General features: G+C 70.6%; 3 protein-coding genes across 3 annotated transcripts; 2 read left to right on the top strand and 1 right to left on the bottom strand.

Annotated features, from left to right (window-relative positions):
- Nucleotides 1-685: 685 nt before the first annotated feature.
- Nucleotides 686-17,677, top strand: AURANDRAFT_63318 (hypothetical protein; the record flags this gene model as incomplete). Its single annotated transcript, XM_009037461.1, has 9 exons — nucleotides 686-2,116; nucleotides 2,714-3,273; nucleotides 5,215-6,130; nucleotides 9,119-9,206; nucleotides 9,573-9,826; nucleotides 9,941-10,374; nucleotides 11,032-12,201; nucleotides 13,240-16,563; nucleotides 17,290-17,677. 9 exons carry the CDS (start codon nucleotides 686-688, stop codon nucleotides 17,675-17,677), a joined length of 8,565 nt encoding a protein of 2,854 aa, XP_009035709.1.
- Nucleotides 17,678-17,990: 313 nt separating this feature from the next.
- Nucleotides 17,991-19,262, bottom strand: AOT7 (hypothetical protein; the record flags this gene model as incomplete). Its single annotated transcript, XM_009037420.1, has 1 exon — nucleotides 17,991-19,262. The coding sequence occupies one exon, from the start codon at nucleotides 19,260-19,262 to the stop codon at nucleotides 17,991-17,993; it is 1,272 nt and encodes a 423-aa protein (XP_009035668.1).
- A 1,778-nt stretch (nucleotides 19,263-21,040) lies between these two features.
- On the top strand, nucleotides 21,041-22,969 carry AURANDRAFT_24327 (hypothetical protein; the record flags this gene model as incomplete). Its single annotated transcript, XM_009037462.1, has 1 exon — nucleotides 21,041-22,969. One exon carries the CDS (start codon nucleotides 21,041-21,043, stop codon nucleotides 22,967-22,969), a length of 1,929 nt encoding a protein of 642 aa, XP_009035710.1.
- Nucleotides 22,970-22,986: the final 17 nt, after the last annotated feature.

Raw genomic sequence — 22,986 nt, 5'->3', positions numbered from 1 at the left:
GGCGAGGGCGAGGTAGCCGCCGAAGTAGCCCAGGACGATCTCGTCGCGGTCAGTCTCCCGCGTCGCTTCGTACGACAGCGGCCGCGACGCCGCGGTGCTCAGTACTATAATCCGGACCTCGAAGAGGCCCGCGGCCGCGAGGAGCGTGCGGTGGTCGCCGGCGGCGTCTGGTTTCGCGAGCGCGGCCAGCGCCTCGTCCCACGACGCCTCGCCGGGCGCGAGCGACGCGCGGACCGCCGCGTCGGCCCCGACGCCGCGCGCGCGGAGCCACGCGACCAGCGCGTGCCGCAGCGATTGCTCGCTCTCGAGCGCGGCGGCGTGCGCCGGCTCCCGGTCGCGGCCGAGGCGGCGGAGCGCGCGGCGCAGGGCGGCGAATTGCGACGCGTCGTCGGCGCCGTCCTCGTCGATCTTCAGATGGAACTCCTTGCAGATGTAGGGCAGCAGCCGCCGGCTCTCCGTCGCGGCGCACTTCTCCGCGTGCGCCTTCTCCTGCGCGCGGACCGCGTCGAGGTCCGCGAAGACGTCGATGGCGTGGGCCCAGGGGGAGACGTCCATCCCGATCGGGCAGCCAAACCGACCGCCTCAAGTTCGGCTTGTTGAACTCGCTGCCGCTGAGCCGGGCACAACCCGAGAGCGTCTGCGGAGAGCGCGCGGCCGCGTCGGGCTCCGCGCGTCCACGCGCACCATGCAGTCGCTCTGGAACAAGAGCAAGCAGCTCGCGCAGGCCGGCAGCGACGTCGTCAGCGCCGGCGTGTCGGCCGGGACCGACGCTCTGGCCAAGTCGACGGGCGCCGCCACGAGCGCCGTGGCGACCGCGGCCGCGGAGCAGACGACGCAGGCCGCGGCGTCCGCGGCGGCGAGCGTCGTCGGCGAGTCGGCGGCGGCGGCGCTCTTCGGCGGCGGCGGCGCGCGCGACGAGGTGGCGCTGGCGCCCGCGACGTTGGCGCTCTCGGCCGCATGGCGCGACGCGCTCGCGCCGAGCCACCGCGAGCGCTTCCCGCTGCCCGGCGGCCGGCGCGCCGAGGGCCTCGCGGCGGTCGTCGCCGCCTGCGAGAGCGTCGAGGGCGCGTCGCCCGCGCGGCGCGACGCGCTCCGGCGCCTCGTCGAGCCGCTCGCGGGCTGGGCGCGCCTCGGCGAGGCCCTCGGGCCCGCGCTCGCCGCGCGCGCGGCGGCGCTGCGCCCCGGCGAGGCCTTCGTCGCGCCCGTCGCCTGCGGCTACGCGGCCGCGCGGCGCGGCGCGGCCGGCTACGACGTCGCGCTCGCCGGCGTCGGCGCGGAGGGCCTCGCGTGGCACGCGTACCGCTGCGGCGCGGACGCCGCGACGGAGCGCGCGGCGCTCGCGGTCGCCGAGGGCTGCGCGCCGGACCGGGCGACGTCCGTCGCGACGTGGATCGCGCTCGCGGCGGCGCCAAAGGACGACGTCGCCGCGGCGCGGGCTGCGTTCGGGGCGGTGCTCCCGTCCGTCGGCGGCAAGCGGCCCGTCGCGGGCGGCGGCTGGGCGCCGGTCTACGCGCCCGGCCGTCAAGCGGCCGCCTGCGCGCGGGCGCTCGACGCCCTGGCGCCCGCGAGCCTCGGCGACCAAATACTCGGCGCGGCCGCGACCGCGGCGTCGGGGACGCTGGAGACCGCTGGAGCGCTTCTCGCGCGCGCCAGAGGGACGACCGTCGACGAAGACGCGGCGGACGAGAACGACGAGGACGACGAGGACGCGTCGGGCGCCGCCGCGCTGCTCGCGTGCCTCCGCTTCGCGCTCGCGGCATCGCTCGGCGAGGGGGAGGCGTTCGCGGCGACCGTCGACGCGCGCGCGACGCTCGCTCGGTGGGGCCTCGGCGAAGCCCGCAAAATCCCGCTCGACCGCGTCCTTCGGCGGGCGCTCTTCGCCGCGTCGCGAGGCCTCGCGGCCTTTGCGACGGCGGAGCCCGTCGCCGACGACGTCCTCGACCGCGCGGCGGCGACGGCCGAGGCGCTCCGCGAGTTCGCGGACGCGCCGCCGAAGGAGGACCCCGTCGACGTCACCGGTGGACAGCCCGCGCCGACGCGTTTTCCGCTGCTCGAGTCCTTCGGCGAGTTCGTCGACGAGGACGCGCTGGCCGGCGGCGCGGCGGCCGCGAAAGTCGTGCGCCCGGCGGACCTCGGGGCCGTTACGGAGGCGAAGACCGCCCGCGAGGTCCTGGCTTGTCTGCGCGCCTGCGCCGACGCGGGGACGCTCCTCGCCAACGACCGGCGCGACGAGAAAGGCCGTTGGCTACGCATATCGTTGGTCGAGCACGCCGCGCTGCGGTGCCTGCGGGTGCCCGCGCCGCTCGACGCTTCGAATGCTTCCTGCTGGACGTCGACATCGCTCTCGGACTCCGAGCGCATCGAGGTCCTCAGGCTCATCGCGCTCATCTCTCGTCAATACGCTTCGGCGAGCCTCTCCCCAAAGTGCGCACCGACGCGCGACGCTGACGCCAATCGAATCGCGACGGCCGGCGTGTTTTTGTGCGTCGCAGATGCTGCCGCTCGTTTGACGACTGCCGAGGCGGGCACGTGCCGCGACGACGCCTTCTGCCGCCGCTACGCTGGAGCAGCCGACCGTCCGTCGTCAGGCTTCGCGGCAGGGGCTTCGGTCCTTGGTAGCATACTCTCGACGGTGACGAAGACCGCCCTGTTCCTCGATCCGGCTGCTTGCCTGGCGCGCTCTGCGACCCTGGACTACCTGCGCTCGCTCGAGGTCCTGCCCCAGGTCTTCGAGTGGACGGAGGAGATCAAGCGCCTCTCCGAGAACGATCGGCAACTCGTCGAGGAGATCGCGCACGAGCTCGGCTTCCCCATCGACGACGAGGCGCTCGCGCCCGCGTATTTCGTCGGAGCCGACCGCGACGTCGTCGACGCCGCGCCGGGCCTCGCCGCGCTCCGCGACGCGCACCTAGCCTGGCGCATGCTCGTCGGGCCGACGCTCGCTGAGGCCATCGCGCCGCCGCCGAAAAAGAAGCTCTGGCGGCCCGGGCAGCTGGCCCAGGTCTGGACGGGGACGAAGGGGTCGATCTCCGTCAAGACGTCGAGCGGAGCGGCACTGGATCCCTCGAAGCTTTCCAAGAACAGCGGCTGGTTTGGTGGCATATTCAGTAGAAACACGCTCGCGTCTCCGCCCTCGGCTGCCAATCCGTCGCTCCTGTGCGGCGAGGTCGTGAAGAACGAGACGGACGTGCTCTACGTCGACAAAATGCCGACGTTCGACGGCGCACTCGGCGCTGCCGACTCGGAGCTCGTCCTTTCGTACCTCACGGCGCCGTACCTTCGCATCCCCTTGCTCCTTCAGTTCTTCTCCTCGCCTGCTCGATTCGCTGCCCTGGGTTGCAAGGCCCTGCAGGACGTCCTAGACGCCGCGCTGTTCGAGCCCGGCGAGTGGACGCCGCCGGAGTCCACGGACGCGTGGTTCGCCCCGGCGCGTCCGAATCGCGGCGATGCTCCAAAAACGGCTCCAGCTCCCGAGGGTATGAAAACGACGCACGGCTTGCTATTGAACGAGTTGCACCGAGCCCCTAAGGCGCTCACAGCGGCCGTCGGTAGTTTTCGCAAGCGTCTTGAAGAACTCGACCCAGGTTCGGCTCGGGGACTAGGAGGCGGTGGCCACGCCGCGGCCATACTCTACGCATTCCGGCTCCTCTCTCGAATCGACGCTTACGCGGCACTGGTCCTTGACGCGACGGTCTCTGTGCGGGGGTCTCTAGCGCCTGAGCGCTCCCAGGCGAGCGTCTTCGAATTGCGCGAGTCGCTGCGACTCATCCTCTGCGACGACGCGCCCCCGATGCTCGATCGGTGGATTCGACGCGCTAACGCCGACGACAAGGCCTACCTCTTCGAGAGCTGCTCGGTGAGATCTGTGCAAGCCCTCATCGCAAGGCCCGCCTCTCTTCCGGACGTCGCTCGATGCTCGATGCTCGTCGCATCTCAGCTTTTCATCTCCCAAAACTGGGCTTTCAATCCTCCTAGAGACCCAAGGGGGGTTGTCAAGGCGAGCGCTTCCTTGTGCGTCTCAAACGCGGAGCTCTTTGGGACGTTCTCCGAGCTGCGACCGCTGGTCCTTACTCTCGCTCGCGCCGGTCGAGCGAGCGACTGCTTCGAGGCCGCCGTTGCCGTTCTGACTTCGACAGTGGCGCCTGGTCAGGCGCGCGAGTGGGTCGAATGTGCTGCCGGCGACCCGAGCTGGGCGTCTGTGAAGCGCGGGGCTGGACGATTTTCTCCGCGGGCTGCTCCTCCGAAGCAGACCGACGAACCGGGGGCTGACTACTGCTCCTGGCTCTCCCGCAGCATCGACGGCCTCGCATCTCGGAGCCACGTCGAAGTCGACCTGCAGACGTGCGAATGCGTGGTTAGATCTCAGAAATTAAAGATCCTCGAGGACGAGTTTGTCGCGCGCTCCGACTTTGCGGAGTGCTTCGGCGACGAGGCGACGCGCGAGGTGCAGTGCGCGGAGATCCAGTCGTCGACCCAGCGGCGCCTCCGGCGTTGCGTCGGGCTTCGTTCCGACGTCGCGTTGTGGGCGCCCTCGCCGGCCTTGTCGTCCACGGAAAAAGCGGCGCTCCTTGCGACGAGCGTTCGCATCCCCACTTCGTTGTGGATCTCTCAGGCGCTCGCCAAGGACGGGTCGGGCGCCCGCTGGGGCGGGGTCATCTCAGAGAGTTCCGGATGTGCCGTACTTTCGGGGAGCATCGATTCGTCGACACCGTGCCGCGGCGTCGTCAATCGATCGCCGCCGAGCATCACCGTACTCGCGCGTTGCGTGCACGGGAGGCGCTCCGGCTGGTCTTCCGTCTTCTCGAGCGACGCCGAGGTCTCGCTCGACGACGGGCTGCCCCTCCCCGACGACGTCGACGACGACGAGGGCGACGAGGAGTCCGGCGACGAGCGGCCCAAGCCCGCGACGTCGACGCCGGGCGTCGTCGACCGCCGCGGCGCTTTCGTCGGAGTGGGGGCGCCGACGCTGGTCGTCTCTCGATCGAAGCCCGAGGGCGCGCAGAGGCTCGTTCCGTCGTACGCCCTTCGCGGTCTGCTTCCCGCGGCACTACTGGCGACGCATCGCTTCTGGTACCATCCCCGCGACAGCGCGGACGACGCGAAACCCGTGGTTCTCGCGGGAGAGCCGCGGTCGGGCGACGGCGACGCCGTCCTCGTCAGCGACGGCGTCGTCTCTCGAAGCGGACTGCGGCTCGTGGATTTGCGCGGCTTTAGCCCCGGGTCGCCCGGCGCGGCGCTCGCGGCGCGGCTCCGTCGGCTCGACGTCCTCGGGCACGTCCTGGTCTGGGCCGGCAGCGACGGCTCCATCAAGCGCGTGGAACTACCGCGCCTAGAGCTCACGTTCGACGCCACGGCGCGGCCCTACGAGTTCGCGTCGAACGATTCGCACGGCTACTGCCTCAACTTGGATCCCCTCCCGCCGCGCGTCGCGGCGCTCGCGGCGCCGCTCCCGGGCCTCGTCCTCAAGGCCTCGTCGAGGTTCGAGCAGATCGAGTACCTCGTCGTCGCGTCCGCGCTCGCCAAGCCCGCCGTCGCCGGGGGCTCGCTGGTCGCGGAACGCAACGACGCGGCGTGGCTCGCGAACGTCCACGGCGGGAAGACGTTCGTTTTCCCAGTGCACGGCTCCTCCGAGTGGGTCACATCTCCGACGCTCGCGGCGACGCTCGCTCTTATTTCGTGGAGATCCGCGCGCGGCCTCGGCGAGCTATTCAGAGCCTGCGAAGCGTGCCCGGCGGCGAGCTCGGACGCCCCGCTTGAGCCCGACGAGGCGCAGTGGATCTCCGCCCTCGAGGAGGCGACGGCCGACGACGCGTCGCCCGACGCCGACGCTTTTAGGGTTCGTCTCGCGCTGGCTCTGCGCGCGTCGCACATGGACGCCGCCGCGCTGTTCTTCGACGGCGAGCCGAGGCGGGCCAACGCTTCCCTGACGCGAGCCTGGCGGAGCTACGCCCGACGGACCGACGCGACGGACGCGCGCTTCGCGCTGAACTCCCGCGAGGAGTCGGCCGTCGCGGCGTTCGTCCACGCGCCTCGGGACGCCGTGCTCGCGAACCGCGGCGCGCTCGCGGCGGCCGCGGCTTCGGGCGCGTCCATTGAGAACTGGCGCTTCGACGTCTGGGCCGCGTCCAAAGTGCCAGTGGCTAGTCCCATCTTGACTGAGGTGCGTTTAGAACCCAAGGCGCCGGCTTCTGACGTCCTTGGAATCTTCGACGGCCACCATTGGGCCTCCGAGGTCGTCCAGGTCGGCGCTCTCACACCTTCGACGCGGATTCCTGCGTCCTTCTTTTTCAAGAGGTTCTCGAGCGCGAGGCCTTGCCGCGTCGTTCGCGATTTCGTGCTCTTGCTCGAGCTCCTCGTGGGCCACCGCGGCGTCGACGGCTGCGATGCTCGACTGGCGGCCTCGATGCTCCTCGCGTCCAGCGACTTCCGCTCCGCCGACACATCCGTCTTGTCGATGTTACTGGTGCTCGAGCAGAACCCCGACGTCGCGCGGGCCCTCGGCCAGCGGCTGCCGCGCTACGAGGATGCCGTCGCCGCGGCGGCGAAGGAGAAGGCGGGCTTGAGCTTGATGGGCAAGCTGAAGGGCGTGACGCAGTCTGCAATGCTGAAAGGCCAAGCCATCGCGTCCGGAGAGTCGACGTCGAACACGTCTCTCTACATTGCCTCTGCGAACGAGAAAATTGTTCGGATCGTCTACGACTCGTTGAAACAGCAACTTGCTTCCGCGCCGGCTCCGCCTCCTACGCCAGACCCTCGCGCGACTTTCCATCCGCCTTCTATCGTGGCACGCGTGTCGCCCGCGGCGGCTTCTCCGGCGAACCGCCAGACCTTCTCCTTCCGCGACGGCTTCGCAGACGTGCTGGACGCGACAGCGGTCGGTCATGCGCTTCGAGAGTCGCACGTCGTGGAGCAGAGAGCGGCGGCTTCCCAACCGAGGGGCGCTCCATTCGACCTCAAGCGCCCGGACCTCTCGTCGAAGCTCACTGCGCGGCGGACGCTAGAGAGGCTCGAGCACGATCTGGCGTACGCCGCGGACGTGGCGCGTCGAAAGACGACGAAGTCCAAGCTTGCCTTCCTCGAAACCGACGCAGCGCGGGGCGCGAAGCAGCTCATCGACGACCTCGCTGCCGCCTCAGATGCTGATGCGCGTGACGTCGATGCAGCAATCGCTCTCACCGTTGATCTCGCGAACCGCTCTGATCGACGCACGCTCGTCCGGCGGCGACTGGCTCGATCTGTTGCCCATCTGGACTTTGCTCGATGCACGAGAGCGCTCCTGTCGTCTCGAGGCTCTGAGGACCTTCGCGAGCTCAGCGCCGGCTGCGACGCCGACGCCGTCTTGGACGCGGCGGCGAGTGCGTGCGTGCTCTTCGGCAGATTAGTTGCGCGGCGCTTCGCTGCGTCCAAGGCTGAGGTTCTGGCGGACTCGATCCGTGGAGGATCCCAAGTCGAGATCGCGCTCGCGGCCGACGCGTGCGTCGAGGCGCTCGTTGCGAAGCGCGTGACGCTCGACCGATCGCCCTCGGCTGTATCGACAGATCCCCGCTACCTCGTCTTCGAACTTTCCTCTTCTTTGGTGCTCCGAGAGCAGCAGCTGGAGCTGGTCAAGACCTTCCGAAGCGCTATCGCCAAGGGTTCAGGCCTCGTTCACCAAATGCTGATGGGACAAGGCAAGACAACAGTCGTCGCACCACTGCTTGCCCTTTGCCTTGCGGATGGCGAAAAGCTGCTAACGTCCGTCAGCCCTCGGCCTCTCGTGGAGATGACGCGCGCGGTCTTGCGTACCACCTTTTCGTCGCCCGTCGCGCTCAAGCCCGTCTTTACCTTCAGCTTCTCGAGGACGACGACCGTTGACGCGGACCTCGTCGATCGCCTGCGCTTCGCGCGCGACGTCGGAGGGATCGTCGTCGCCGCGCCGTCTGACGTGAAGGCCTTTGTTTTGAAATTTACGGAAATAGAGCACGAAGCTGCGCTGGCGGCGAAGCGTGCCAAGGTCAGCGCTAGGGGTGGCACTTCTTTGCTGGATTCGCTGACGGGCGCAGCCTCGGAGCGCGAGAAGCGACTCGAGCGCCAGAAAGAAGGTCGACTACGCGAAGCTGAGCATTTCGTCCAGGCGTACGGGTTGTTCCGGCGCGGCGTCGCGCTCCTGGACGAGGTCGACCTTCTCCTGCATCCTCTCAAGTCTGAGCTGAATTGGCCTTTGGGCTCCGAGGAGCCGCTCGACTTCACGACGTCCTCTCGGACCGACGTTGACACGACGGGCTCGCGCTGGAGGCTCGCGTGGTTCTTGCTCGACGCGGTGCTTCGGGCCGCTGGCGCGCCGTCGGGTGTTGCCGATTCGGACGACGACGACGTCGGGGCTCGAGGGCGTCTCAAGGAGGCGGTTGCGCGAGGGACCTCCGCAAAGTGCTTGCAGCTCACGCCGCACCTCGTGCTCATCGACAAAAAGTTCTACTCGGCCGAGCTCCTGGGTCCTCTCGCGGACATCGCCGTCGCATTTCTCAGACGCGAGGGCGTCGTCGGTGGAGACGCAGCTCTCTCATCTTCCGACGCTCGCGCCTACGTCGGCGCTCACGTTCCTGCAGCTTCGGCCGTCGCCGCCGTCGCTCGATGCGACGACATCGGCCTCAAGTATGCGAACCTGGCGAGGAATTGGCTCCAGACGTACTTGCCGTGGGTCCTTGGGAAGGTGAACCGCGTTTCATACGGTACTCTTGCTCCCGATGAGCTCCGCGAGAAGGAGTCGAAAGGGCGCAAGAACCTCGCGATCCCGTTCCAGGGCAAGGACGTGCCCTCCGAGGCGTCCGAGTACTCGAATCCCGAGGTTGCGATCGGTCTGACCATTCTGGCGTCGCGCTACGAGGGCTTGCGTCGCGCATCTGTCGTCAAAGTCCTCCGCGGGCTTCGCGACGAGTACGCGCAACAGCACGGGCCGGCGGCGAAGCGCGAGGCGTCGATTTCCTACGTGGCTCTCATCGAATCCGCCGGCGGCGCCGTCCGCGGATCGCCCGTCAAGCGAGCGCTGCCTCTCCTCGCGGAGCCTCGGAGCGACGACGAGCGCGACATTTGGGGCAGGATTTGGCCGCTCGGCGCTCTCGATCTGCACGACGAGGCGCAGGTCGACGCGCTCTCGCGGCTGCTCCAGTTCGCACCCCTCGCGGCCCAGCGCTACCTCGACCAGCACGCGTTCCCGGCGGCTCTCGTCGGTCGCCCGAGCAAACTGAGCGCCTCGGGCCAGGCTCTCGGGGGCTCGATCCTCTTCGAAAAGCGCGTCGGGTTCTCCGGCACGCCGAACGACCTGCTCCCGGAGGAACTCGGCGAGGCTGCGTATGCCGCGGGCGATGATGCGCGCATCCTTCAAACTCTCACTGACCCCTCAGTCGCCCGGCTCTCGCCGCTCAGCGGCGACTGGTCGCCCAGCGGAGTGCTGGATTTCGTCGTGGCAGCAGGGGCCCACGCACTCATCGACTCCGGCGCTCTCGTGACTGGCCTTGACAATCGCGGCGTCGCAGCGGCTCTTCTCGGGCGATTGCCTACGAAATTCGCCGCCGTCGTCTACCTTGACCGCGCAGGGCGGAAGATGGCCCTGAAGCGCGGCGTCGACCGGCCGTTGCCGCTCGCGTCCTCCGGAGTAGAGCTATCGTCGCAGTTTACATTCTACGATCAAGCGCATACCACTGGAATGGACATCAAGCAGCCTCCCTCGTGCAAGGCCGTCGTCACGATCTCCAAGGACATGAGCTTCCGCGACCTCGCGCAAGCGTCGTACCGCATGCGCGGCGTCGGGAAGGGCCAGACTCTCATGTTTGCTCTGACTCCGGAGGTCGTCCATCAAATACCGACGTCTTCGTCGCAGCCGACGCTCGGAGACGTCGCCGCCTATCTCTACGCGAACGGCTTTGCGACCGAAGTTGCCCAAGGTCGACTGCTTTGCCAGCAGACTGTCTCCAACGTCTGGCGGAAGAAGGCGTTCGCAAATCTGTTTATCAACTCCGGAAAGGCGACGCCCGACATGGCCGCCGTGGAGGTCTTCGTCGAGGCCGTCGACGTGAGCGTCCCGAACACGACCGATCCGCCGGCCGACGCCATCGACGCGCTGGAGCGCACCGTCGCGAGTCGAAAGGCGGTCTGGCTGCGCGAGGACCGCGACGAGCAGGTCGTCGCTCTGGCGATCGCGCGAGCGCGGGCCGACGGCGGCGGCGGCGGAGACGACGCGACGGCCGCGCTCGAGGACGAGCAAGAAGAGGAAGCCGAGGCCGAAGAGGAACAGGAGCAAGAGCAAGAGCAGGAGCAGGAGCAAGAGCAGGAGCAGGAGCAGGAGGTGGAGGAGCCCATGCCCGGCGCGTTCGATCGAGACGACGAGGAGGCCAAGCCGTGGCTTTTGTCGATGCTCGAGCTTCCGGCCGAAAGCCTGGACCCGCTCGCCCAGGGCGACGTGTTCCGACCTTGGCGCGACCTCCACGTCGACGGCTGTGCTCCGCCGAACCTGCCCCAGGACCTGTGGCTGACGTCGAATTTCCACGCGCGCGCCGGATCGCGCCGCCGGATTAAAAATGTCGTCGTCGTCCTCGAGCTATCGCTCTACGCGCCGCAGCAGGCCTCGATCACGGCCGCCGATCGAGCGTCGGTCGACCGCTGCTTGGTTCACGCGGACGACGGCGATTTGGCGCGGCTCCTCGACGTCGACTCCGCGTCTATAGCCGTCGACGACCCCTCGGCTCTTCGAGGCGCCGCGGAGATCGCGGTCGCGTGCCCTTCCGAGGGGGGGCGTCGCTACGTCGTCGTCACGTTGGCCGAGGCCGAGGCCCTTCGCGCCCACGCGCACGCGGGCGGCAGCCCCGCCCTGAGGCTCTGGGGGTCCAAAGCGCTCAGCGACGCCTTCGACGGCGACCTGGCCCTTTCCGCGTGCGAGCTGGGACCGAAATGGACGCTGCCCTCGGGCGTCGCCGAGCGCCGCGCCGCGCGAGTCGTGCGCTTCGTGGACGCCGAGTTGGATCCGTCGCCCGGGGCGGTAGAGACGCTTCGTCGCAGTCTCGGCGACGGCGACGACGCGGCGAAGATCGCGTGGTTCGAGGCCGTGCGGGGCTGCAAGCGTCGGTCGCGGCGGCCCTGGATCGGCACGCCGCTGGCGCCGCTGTTCGGGAAAGAAACGTCGTCGTCGGGAGGTTCCGGCGAAGACGCGCGCGCGACGCTGCTCCGCGCCGCCGCCGAGCTCCAGCGCCGCGGCATGTCGCCGAGCGATTGCTTCGAGGCGTTCGACACGGACGGCAACGGGACGCTCACGACGGGCGAACTCGCCGTCGGCCTGCGCTGGCTCCTCTCGCGCGCGACGCCCGCCACGTGCCTCGCCGTCGCGGTGCACGTCGACGCGGACGGCGACCGGTCGATATCCAAGGCCGAGTTCGTCGAGGCGTTCGCGGCGCTCGTCCGCGCGCCGCCGGCCGCGCCGCCGAAGGCGAGCGCGTCGGACGTGTGCGACTGCAGCTTCGCCGTCGGCGCGCCCGCGAAGCTCGTGACGCTCTGGGACGCGCGGGGCCAGCTCGCGAGCGTCCGCGGCTCGCGGTCGGAAGCCAGCGTCTGGACGTCGCCGGAGGTGTCGTCCGGCGGGCTCCTCGGCGCGCAGTCGCTGAGCGTGCCCCTCGGCGCCTTCGCGCACGGATCGCTCAAGTCGCCGACGCACGCCAAGTCGCTGACGCTCTCGGGCAAGCGCTTCCGCAACGTCGACCTCAAGGCCGTGCGCGACACGCTCTTCCCAAAGGCCGACAACTTCCGACGCCTGTGGGAGATCACGAGCGGGCGCACGCACCTCTACATCTGGACGGCCGTGCCGCCCGCGGGCTTCGTCGCGCTCGGCGTCGGCGTCACGACGGGGCCCGAGCCGCCGGCCGCGGGCGCCGTGCGCTGCGTCCCGGCCGCGTGGGCCGTCCCCGCGACGGCGAAGCCGCGGCTCCTCTTCGACACCGTCGGCATGCAGGGCCGGAAGCCGGGCGGCATCTGGCGCGTCGGCTCGCTGGGCCTCCTCGCCGTCGGCCGCGAGCGCTCGCCGCCCGAGGGCGCCTACGACCTCAACCCGCAGTTCCAGTCCATCCCGCTCGACGCGCCGCCGCCGCTGCCCCCGCGCGCCGCCGCGCCGCCGCCGCTGCCCGCGCGCCCGGCGGCGCTCCCCGTCGCCTTCGCGCAGCCCCTCGGCAAGAGCACCGCGTTTTGATTGCCTGATTGTCTTTTTAAGCCTACGCTTAGAGGCGACGCGGTCGATCAACCCCGAATGGTGCATCGCGCGAGCACCGTTGCCGATGCGGGCGCTTCACGATAGGGGCGGACAGTGAAAGTCGACCGGCGGTGGACCGTCGAGTTCGACCTTGCGGTCACTTGCGATGGATAGCCGACTTCTAACTGATACTTAGAGAGTCTGGGTTCGCGTAAATCGACGTCGATCTCGCGGAGCTACGACCTCGCAAAGTCTCGATTTTCCTCCCGCGCGGGCAAAACGCGGTCGCGTGTACGAGGCGCTCCGGCGACTTTGGGCTGGCGTGGGCGCACTCGAGTCGATATACATGTCGTCGGAACCCATCGCGCAGCCGTCCGACGCCTGTAGCCCGCGAGGACGCGTTGTGGCCCATCGCCTCGTTTCCAGGCGAGAAACGCCAATCCCGTCTCGCGCCTGTGCCAGCGCAGACGCCACGAGCGGTAGGCGCAGCGCGTGTTCCCGCGCCTCGTAGGTCGACCTGGGAGTGCACTGAACACTCGACACGTCGGCGCGACGCCCAGCAGCGCCCAGCGAAGCGATCTAGTTCCGGTGCCTCACCGAAGCCTCACCAGAGCGGGCGCTCCAGGCGCGCACGAGCAGCGCCGAAGGCTCTGCGGTTCAGAGCAGCGCCGCAGGGCACGCAGGAACGGTTCCGAACGCGCGGCGACGTGATTCCGCGCCGCCGGGAGGCGCCTGGCGTCGGCCCGCGACGTCCCGAAGCGCTTTGTCGAGGGCCGCCACCAGTGCTGTCGGCACCATGCATTCGCGGTGCGGGGGGTTCCTGAGTTAGTGCAGCCACGAAACTTGGCGGAGACGCGTGAGGCCGGGCCTCACGCAACATACCCAAATTACGTCCTTGCACTAACCCAACATCTCGGCGCACTGCTCCCGACCCATCCAGGGAACCGGACCCAGCCGAAGCGGCCCCGAAGCGCCCGGGCTTCACTGTCCGCCCCTATTCACGATGCAGCAATCTTGAATTTCGAGCTCAGGCTCTCCGATGGCGCCTTGAGCAGCTCGCCGTCGCACACGCTCGACATGGCGCCGCAGGCGAGCGACTTCCCGCCGGGCCGCGTCCCCGTGCACCTCACGCAGTTCGGCGGCGAGTTCTGCCTCGCGTGCCTCGGCTACGTCGGCGACACCATCGTCGAGAAGGAGGAGGGCGGCAAGGTCGTCTACCGCGTCGCCGCCGGCTCGGGCCTCGAGCCGTCGGCCGTGGCGGCCATCGAGGCCGCCGTCGCGCCCGGCGCGCACTACCGCTTCGCGCGGCGCGCGGCCGAGGAGGCCGCGTCGCTGAAGCGGTGCGCGACGCTGCTCGCGATCGGCGACGCGGCCGAGGCGTGGCTCGACGGCTACGCGGACGACGTCGCGGACGCGGACCGCGCCGTCGGCGGTTTGGACTTCAGCTTCGAGGGCGCGACGCGCCTGCGCTTCCTCGTGGGCCACCACGCGGCCGCGCTCGAGGCCGTCGGCGAGGCCGTGCGCGAGGCGATCGACGGCGGCGGCTCCGGCGGGCGCCTCGCGGACGCGCTGCGGCGCCGCGCGGGCGCCGCGGGCGACCCGAGCGTCATCCGGGCGTTGCGCGTGCTCTGCGGCGCCGCCGAGGCCGTCTTCCTCCGCGCGGCGTGCGGCTGGTGCGTCGACGGCGATTTGGTCGGCGACTTCTTCGTCGCCGCGAGCGTCGTCGGGGGCAAGAAGGCGCCGGACTTCGTGCGCGACGTCATGAGCGGCGAGGCCGACGCCATCGGCTGCTTCGAGGTCCGGGCGAGCCTCGTGCCGCGGTTCCTCGTGGGGAAAAGGCTCGCGGAGCGCATGCTCTTCGTCGGCGGCGCGGTCCGCGTGCTCCGCATCGCGGACCGGCGCCGGTCGCGCCGCGCGGACGCCGCGAGCAACCGGAAGCGCTTCCTCGAGCGCGCCGTCGTCGAGCTCGAGTCGACGCCGCGGTTCCAGGCCTACACGAGCAAGTTCGGTGCCAGGCCCGCGCCTCTTTCTGCGCTTATTATCACGAGACATTGCGTCATCTCTTTAGGCAACGGCAAGCGCGAGAAGGAGTGCCAGACGGACGAGGGCGCGGACCCCGAGCCGGCGTGCTACGGCCCGGACGAGGACGGCTACGTCGCGCTCGCGGGCCGCTGGAAGGCGCTCGTCGCCGCGGCCAAGGCGCCCGCGGCGCCCGAGAGCGCCGCCGAGGCCGCGGCGCGCGACGGCGCCGTCAAGGCGGGCCTCGAGCGCCTCGTCGACGACTCGGAGAAGGTCTTCGCGGAGGCGCTGCTCGACGTCTGCGTCGGCGACGGCGATTTAGGCCGCGCCGTCGCGGCCTACGGCGGCGTCGCGCTGCTGCGCTGCGGCCCGCTCTGGGCGCGGGCCCTCGAGCTGAGCCGCGTCGCGTTGCGGGAGCGGCCCCACGGCCGGTCCGGCGCGCTCGTCGTCCAGCGGTGCCTCGAGGCCGCGGCCGAGGAGCTCCGCGGCGACGAGGACGACCGCACGGACCTCGAGGTCATGGCCTGGAAGGCCTACGAGCGCGCCGGCGGCGTCTCCGGCGCGGGCATGTGCGACGCGGTCACGTTCTGGGAGACCATATTGGCCGCGCGCGCGCGGCGGCGCAACGCGGGCTACCCGCCCGAGCGCGTGCCCGCGTGCCCGCCCTGGACGCCGCCCGGCGACCCGGCGCCGCACCTCGGCTTCGGCGACCGGCCGCCGCGGCCCGCCGTCGACCTCGGCGACGGGTCCGCCGTGCGCTTCGCATTGGAGGCCGTCGCGAACGCCGCCAAGGCCCGCGAGGACTACGCGTTCGCCAAAGCCACGGAGACGACGGCGACGGTCATCGCGGACCCAGAGGCCTTCGAGTGGACCTTCCACAAGCCCGACGTCGACGCGCGCTTCGCGTTACGGAAGGGCGCGGCGCTGAAGGCGACGGCCGACGGCCTGGAGCTCGCGCTCGGCGGCGACGGCGCCGGCGCGCCCGCGGCCGACGAGCCGTCCGACGCGTCCGACGGCGACTCGGACGACGACGACCGGGCGCCGCTCCGGGGGTGCTTCGCCAAGGGCCTGAGCGGCGGCGGGCCCGACGCGTGCGTCGAGGCGCTGACGCCGCGGCGCGTCGCGCGGCGGCCCTGGCGCCTCGAGGCCGCGTGCGGCCGCGCGGACGGCGCGGACGGCGGCGCCGTCGTCTTCGCCTGCCGCTTCCGGGACCGGGGCCGGTCGGGGGGGGTTTCAGTCGGCATCGCCAGGGCCGACGACGACGGCGCGCTCGATTTGGTCGTGAGCCTCGGCGGCGACGTCGTCACGCGGCGGCGCCTCAAGCGCGCGCCGGAAGCTTCCGCGCTGGCGCTGGACGTCGCCCACGACCGCAACGACGCCGTCGACGGCCGCTGGGAGTTACGGGCGGCCTGCTACGCGGCGACCGCGGCGGACTACAAGGACGGCGCGTCCGACGTCGACTACGCGCGGCAGCGCGCGGGGCTCGGCCGCGCGACGGTCGTCCTGGACGTGGGCTCGGTGCTGCGGTCCGGCGGCCGCGCGGTCTGCGGGCTCACGGCGCCCCAGGACGCGGCGCCCGTCAAGGTGTTTCGGTTCGCGTGGACGCCGGGCGCCGGAGAACGCGCGGGCGACGCGCTCGCGGGCGCGCTCGCGTCGCTCAAGGTCTCGAAGAACTCCATCGCGTTGAAGGCGGCGCACTTCGACCGGTCCGCCGCGGAGACGTCGACGGGCTGGCAGCAGGCGCTCCGCGCGGTCGTGCGCCCCAAGTGGCCGTTGGACGCGTTGCTCTTCGACGACGCCGCGCCCGACTACCAGGCGGCCTTCAGCCGGCTCCTGGCCGCGCGCAAGGCCGCCGACGACCTGGACGCGGTCTGGCGGTGCCTCGCGGACGCGGGGCGGCGCGCGCGGTCCCGGGAGGCCGAGAAGCGGAAGGCGCTCGCGGCGTTGAGCGCGCTGCACTCGGAGCTCAGCGCGGTCTGCCGGGGCGTGGCGACGTGGCTCCAGCGCGACGGCGTCGAGCCGACCTGGCGCCGCTTCGTCGATCGCCTCGGGGCGGCGTCGGACTTCGCGGAGGTCAAGGCCGCGCACCGCGCGTTTATCCTGGACCTCCGGGACGCGCTGCTGCTCGACGAGGACGCGGTCCACGGCGCGCTCGACGACGTGTTCCTCGACGCGGCGCGGCTGGCGCGGCTGCTGGACGCCCACGAGGACGACCTCGAGGACCTGCCGGCGTCCGCGCTCGCGCGGCTCCGCGGCGACTTCGCGTTCCACGCGGACGCGCTCCGGGGCCTGCTGCCCGAGGACACGCTCGACTTCAACGGCTGGTTCGCCGCCCGGTCCCGCGCCGGGGAGGACGACGCCTCCCGGGCGACGACGACGACGCGCCTCGAGCAGGCGGGCTGGACGAAGCCGCCGAGCCTGTCCTAACGCGTGAGTCTACCTCGTCTACGCGTCCGCGGAGAAGAGGAAGACGTTCTCGAATTTGGGGTTGGAACTCCAGGGTTTTCGCGCGATGACGGGCGTCGTCGGTTCCGGAACCGGTGTGGTCGGTTCTCGTCGCCGCGGGCTGTGCTCGTACTGCCACGACGACCAAAAGTTGTCCGCGAAGACGACGGGCTTGGGCTTGCTTCGGCGCGTGGGTGTTTTGAGGAAGGCGGACATGGTTGGTTGTGGTGCTGGCGGTCGCCTTTGCTATGCTGGCTTTTGCTGTGGTGTGCTACGCTGGCTTTGGGTTCGGCGGCGCGTTCGGCTGGTATGCGGAATGCGCTTGGAAGCACGATGTTGGGCGGGCAGCATCGACAGTGAACTAATGCTCGTTGACGGCATCGCCGCCTCGCTGTCGAAGTTCGTTCACAAACCAGCGCGTGGGCAAGCATACGAATAAATACTTCGTGGGCTGCTCGCGCTGCTACGCAACACCACACCACCAAACTTCGCAGAGCAGCTCTCCGTCCGTAGTTGTACACGTGTGTGAAGTAGCTCTTGCGTCCGCGTCGATCTCGCGGCAAACGAGCGGCGACCAGATCAGCGCGCGCAAATCTACGAACGGTTTTTTCCGAAAGCACCATGATCCTCATGCGCCACCACGGCGTCCCGCAGTGGCCGTGCACGAAGCGGGCCCTCCTCGGCAAGGAGTGCATGGAATCGCCGCCACCGACGCCGCGGCCGCGGTCCGAGCGGCGGCAACGAGCGGCGACGACGGCGAGCCGCGTCGCAGCTGTGTTGCCGCTCGAGCTCGTGAGCATGATTTTGGTCAACGTCGCGGACGCGAAGCGGCACCGCTGGCGGTTCGTGCACGCGGACATCGCGGGCATGAGGAAAGTGCGCCTCGACCTCGCGACGCACTGGGTCTTCCTCAACGACACGTCCTACGACAACCCCCACGCCCTGCCCTGGAAAATGGACTACGAGCACGCTGAGCGCCTGCCGCTGCTCATCCCCGTCGATTAGAATTTCCTGGCGCCCGCGCCGTTTGGAACGGCGCGAGGCGCGCTCGCCGCGTAACATGTTTAAAGTGAGCCACTGTGACTGAGTACCTTTTAAACGCGCGATTCCGTGCGTCTCATTCTAGAGCTTGCCCATGCGCGCGAGGACCGAGGCGGCGCCGCCGAGCACGGCGAGGACGTAGCCCATGAGGTTGACGCCGCGGCAGGCGAGCTTCTCCGCGGGCGAGAGGGCCATGACGCCCTTGGCGTCGGCGGCGAGCATGATGATCGTCGGGAGGATGTAGATGATGGCCGAGCCGAGGATCGCGCCGCCGAACCTATGAACGGACGGGAGTGAAGGAACGCGCGCGACCGGCCGAAAGCGCGAACGAAACGAACGACGCCGAAGAAACGCGCGCGACGACGAAGCCGAGGTCGCGGATCGTGACGCCCGCGAGGACCGTGACGGCCACGAGCGCCGCGGTCACGGGCGTGCGCATGTTCTCCTTGTCGTCGTCGGACGAACCGAGGAGCTCGAAGAGGCCGTCGCGCGCGCCCTTGAAGAGGAGGGGGTAGGTGAAGGCGACGGCGACGCCGACGAGGGACTTGGCGACGTTCGCGAGGGCGTCGGCGTCGGCGAAGGAGTTGAGGATGAAGCCCTGCGCGGCGGAGCCGAACGTCCGGTGGCCGAAGGTCGCGACGGCGCAGAAGAAGGCGACGGCGATGGAGAAGCCGGCGCCGGCGACGGTGCCGTAGCGCGCGAGCGTCGGGTTCTCGAGCTCGACGTAGAAGTTCGCCGCGTTGTAGTGCGCGATGAACGACGTCGCGAGCATGGACACGAGCAACAGCGCGCCGCCGGGCGAGCTGCCCGTCCCGAAGGCCGGCGTCGGCTTGCCCTCGGCGACGAGCGCCGCCAGCATCTTGCCGTCGCCCGCGTAGGAGCCGTCGAGGCCGCGCAGCACGACCACTAAAGCCGTGTAGAGCATGCCCGCGAGCCCGAGCATCGACGTCGGCGCGAGCGACTTGAGGTCGCGGAGCATGGACAGGGGGAAGAGCACGGCGGCCCCCACCGTCGAAAGCAGGACGTCGCGGCGCGCGAGGAGCGCCGGCGCGCCGAGCTTCTTCGCCAGCGCCGTGCCCGTGTCGCCAATGATGATGCAGTACGAGACGCAGCCCACGAGCGTCTTGAAGCTGCAGATGCCCGTGATGAGGCCGCCCGTGCCCGGGCCCACGGTCTTCTCCCAGGCGCCGCGGTAGGTCGACGTGCCCGTCGCCGCGCAGGCGCGGCCCACGAGCGCGAAGCAGTACGCGGACACGGCGCCGAGCGCGGCGATGAGCAGGCACGCGGGCGCGGACGCGCCCCTGGCGGAGCTGTAGGCCGCGACGCCCGCGGGCAGCGCGAGCACGCCCGAGCCGACGATGTTCTTCGCGAGGTTCAGCGTCGACGCCGGCACCGACGACTTGGCCGACGCGCCGCCGCGGGCGACGGCGGCCTGTTTGAAATTGGAGCCATCGGCGCGCAGGGCGACCGTGCGCGCCGCCGACGGCTGCGGCGCGAGCCGCGCGGCGGCCTGGGATGCGAGGAAGGCCAGGAGCACGGCGCGACGCATCATCATAGCAGCAGAGCACGCGCGAGGATCGAGCAACACCGATTGCTCTGAGTGGTCGCTGGCCGCGCGCGAAGTGGAGGTTGGCGAATGCCTGCAACATCTCTGCAACACCGGCCTTATCCGACAACCACGCGTGAATTACGAATACGAGACGACCGCCGGCCCGGGCCAGGGCGCGTCGAGGTCGCGCCAGGACGTCGCCCCCTTGGCGCAGGGGCAGGACAGCTCGGCGCCCTTGCGCTTCGGGCAGCGCGCGGGCACGAGGCTGTGGTCGGACTTGTCCGGGTGGTAGGTGAACGCGTCCACCCTCGACTGGTTCCAGCCCCGGTCGAAGGCCGCGCGCGCGACGGCGAGGTCGTGGAACGTCGACGCGCCGCTGCCCCGCGGCAGGATCTCGTCGCACGACGCGAGCACGTAGTTCTCCGCGAGCGCGTCCTGGTTGCCCCGGATGCTGCCCCGCGTGGGCCGCGTCGTCACGGCGCGCGCGAGGAGCGGCGCGTCGACGTCGCGGGCGATCTGCTCGAGGCGTAAGCGAGTCTTTCGCGACTCGCCGTCGGACGCGATGTAGATGCCGAACGTCGGGTCGCCGCGCGCGCGCCCGCGGCGCTCCAGCGCCGTCGCGTACGCCTCCGCGAGCAACTCTTCCGTGGCCCACTTCGTCGAGCTCAGGTCCGCCTTGCGTAGATGGACCCCGACCGCGCAGGTCTTGCCGCGGCCGAGCGTGTGCTTGACTCGTTCCAAGACGGCCCGCTTCGGCCGCAGGAGCCAGCGCTGCAGGAGCCCGTAGAAGAACCAGGGCGTCGGCGCGGCGCAGCGCAGGAGCGGGTTGCAGCTCACGGCGTGGGCCCAGGACCGGTCGGAGATCGCGCACCAGTTCTTGGGCTTGTCGGGCCCGTTGAAGCGCTCCTCGCTCAGGTTCATGTCGAGCACGGCCTCGACGTCGCTGAAGCGGTTGTTGGAGATCACGAAGGGCCCGTGGCTGCACATCGTCGCCGTCGCCTTGGGCCAGTTCTTGATGCGGCCCCAGGACACGCCGGGCGGCGGGTCGAAGAGGTCGTCGATGGACGTCGGGTCGCAGTCCTCGCGCTTCCGCCGGCAGTCCGTCCGCGGCCAGTGGACCACGAGGGCCCGGTTCGTCGCCAGCGCGAGCGCGAAGCCGCCGACGACGTTGTTGATGCGGTTCCCGAGGCCGTGGCGCGTCGCAATGACCGTGATCGACTTGCCGCTGACCTTGGGCTTCGCGCGCTGCTCGGCCTGGACGTCGGCGTAGCGCTCGAGGAGGTCCGTCAGGGTCCGGCTCGTGGCGTTCGACGGCATGGGCCCGCACTCGCCGGGCGCCGGCACGGGCGCGTCGGACCGGGGCGGCGTCGCCGTGTGCTGCTTGTGCACGGCGCGGCCGCTCCGGTGCTTGAGCTCGCGCGACGCCGCCGCGGCGAACACGAAGACGAAGCGTCCCAGCATGGTCGGCGTGTTCGGGCAGCTCACGGGATGGCGGCCATCATCGCGCCATATTTTTTTATGCTTTTCGCTCTGCTTGCAGTGCTTCGATGACCTCACTATCCTTAGAGCAGCCCTATCTAGCAGCCCTCGATCGAGTGTCATCCCGGTGGGCTGCTTCCCGTCGAACGTCGTCGGCGCAGGTCGACCGTCACACAAGGCACTACGGCGCGCGACGACAGTCACACGAAGTGCAGCAACGGCATAGCGTCGCTGCGCACCCTCTTCGACTCCAAGGACTGATGATGCACGCGGCGCGCGGCGCTCTGCCACGACTGCTGATGCCGCGCGGCTACACCTCGTCGCTGCTGGCCCGGGCGCGCGCCGGCAGCTCCCCCACTCGCGGCGTGCGGGCGGCGGCGCTGAGCACCGCACCGCCCGCGCCGCCGCCGCCGCCGCTGCGCTACTCCGACGACTACCTGCGCGGGGTCCTCGGCTCGGTCGAGACCATCGCCGTCGTCGGCGCCTCCGCGGACTGGAAGCGGCCGAGCTACTTCGCGATGAAGTACCTGCAGCACAAGGGCTACCGCTGCGTGCCGATCAACCCCAAGGCGGCGGCGGCGGGCGAGGAGATCCTCGGCGAAACCGCGTACGCGTCGCTCGACGCCGCGGCGGAGGGCGCGCTCGGCGGCGCGGCCTTCGACATGGTCGACGTCTTCCGCAACGCCGACGCGGCGCCCGCCGTCGCCGCGGACGCCGTCGCGCACGGCGCGAAGGTGCTCTGGCTCCAGCTCGGCGTGCGCCACGACGGCGCGGCCGCCGCCGCGGAGGCCGCGGGCCTGCGGGTCGTCCAGGACCGCTGCCCCAAGATCGAATTCGCGCGGCTCTACCGCGAGCTCGGGTGGCACGGCTTCAACTCCGGCGTGATCTCGAGCCGGCGCGTCGAGCGCGGCGGCGGCGGCGGCGCGGCCGCGGACGGCTTCGTGTCGGCCGACGCCGGCTTCGAGACGCGCGCGGTGCACGCGGGCGCGCGCGTCGACCCGACGACGGGCGCGCGCGTGACTCCCATCTACCAGAACACGTCGTTCGTCTTCGACGACGCGGACCACGCGGCGTCCTTGTTCAACCTCCAGACCTTCGGCAACATCTACGGCCGGCTGTCCAACCCGACGACGGCCGTGCTCGAGGAGCGGGTCGCCGCGCTCGAGGGCGGCCGCGGCGGCACGTGCACCGCGTCGGGCCACGCGGCGCAGGTCGTCGCGTTGTTCGCGCTCATGGCGCCGGGCGACCGCCTCGTCGCGTCGAACAAGCTCTACGGCGGCTCGATCACGCAGCTCGGCAAGACCATCCGCAAGTTCGGCTGGGCGTGCGACTTCGTCGACGCCGACGACCACGCCGCCGTGCGCGCCGCGCTCGCCGAGGACCCGGAGAAGACGAAGGCGCTCTGGGTCGAGTCGCTCGCGAACCCGGGCGGCGTCGTCTCCGACCTCGAGCCGCTCGGCGCGGCGGCGGCCGACGCGGGCGTGCCGTTCATCGTCGACAACACGATGGCGACGCCCTACCTCTGCCGCCCCGTCGACTGGGGCGCATCGCTCGTCGTCCACTCGACGACCAAGTTCCTGTCGGGCCACGGCAACGCGCTCGGCGGCTGCGTCGTCGACGCGGGCACCTTCGACTGGTCGGCGACGCCGGGCAAGTTCCCGAGCCTCGCCGAGCCCGAGCCGGCGTACCACGGCCTCAAGTTCCACGAAAGCTTCGGCGACCTCGCCTTCACGACCTTCTCCCACGCGGTCTCGCTGCGCGACCTCGGCCCGACGATGGCGCCGATGAACGCCTGGCTGACGGCGCAGGGCATCGAGACGCTCGCGGTGCGCATGGAGCGGCACGTCGCCTCCGCGGCCGCGGTCGCCGCGTTCCTCGAGTCGCACCCGAAGGTCGCGTGGGTGTCGTACGCGGGGCTGCCCTCGTCGCGCTACCGCGGCCTCGCCGCCAAGTACCTGCCGCGCGGCGCCGGCTCCGTCTTCACCTTCGGCGTCGAGGGCGGCTACGACGCCGGCGTGCGCGTCGTCGAGCGCTGCGGCCTGCTGTCGCACCTCGCGAACATCGGCGACACGCGCTCGCTCATCCTGCACCCAGCATCCACGACGCACCGCCAGCTCGCCGACGAGCAGCGCGTCGCGGCGGGCGCGGGCGACGACGTCGTGCGGCTGAGCATCGGGCTCGAGAGCGTCGACGACATCATCGCCGACCTCCGCGGCGCGCTCGAATGAGGCCCTCCCGGGCCCGG

The sequence above is a fragment of the Aureococcus anophagefferens genome (genome assembly GCF_000186865.1).
Source record: "Aureococcus anophagefferens unplaced genomic scaffold AURANscaffold_6, whole genome shotgun sequence".
Lineage (NCBI taxonomy): Eukaryota > Pelagophyceae > Pelagomonadales > Pelagomonadaceae > Aureococcus > Aureococcus anophagefferens.
The sequence above is the reverse complement of the archived record's forward strand: the minus strand, read 5'-3'. Positions and strand labels throughout refer to the sequence as shown.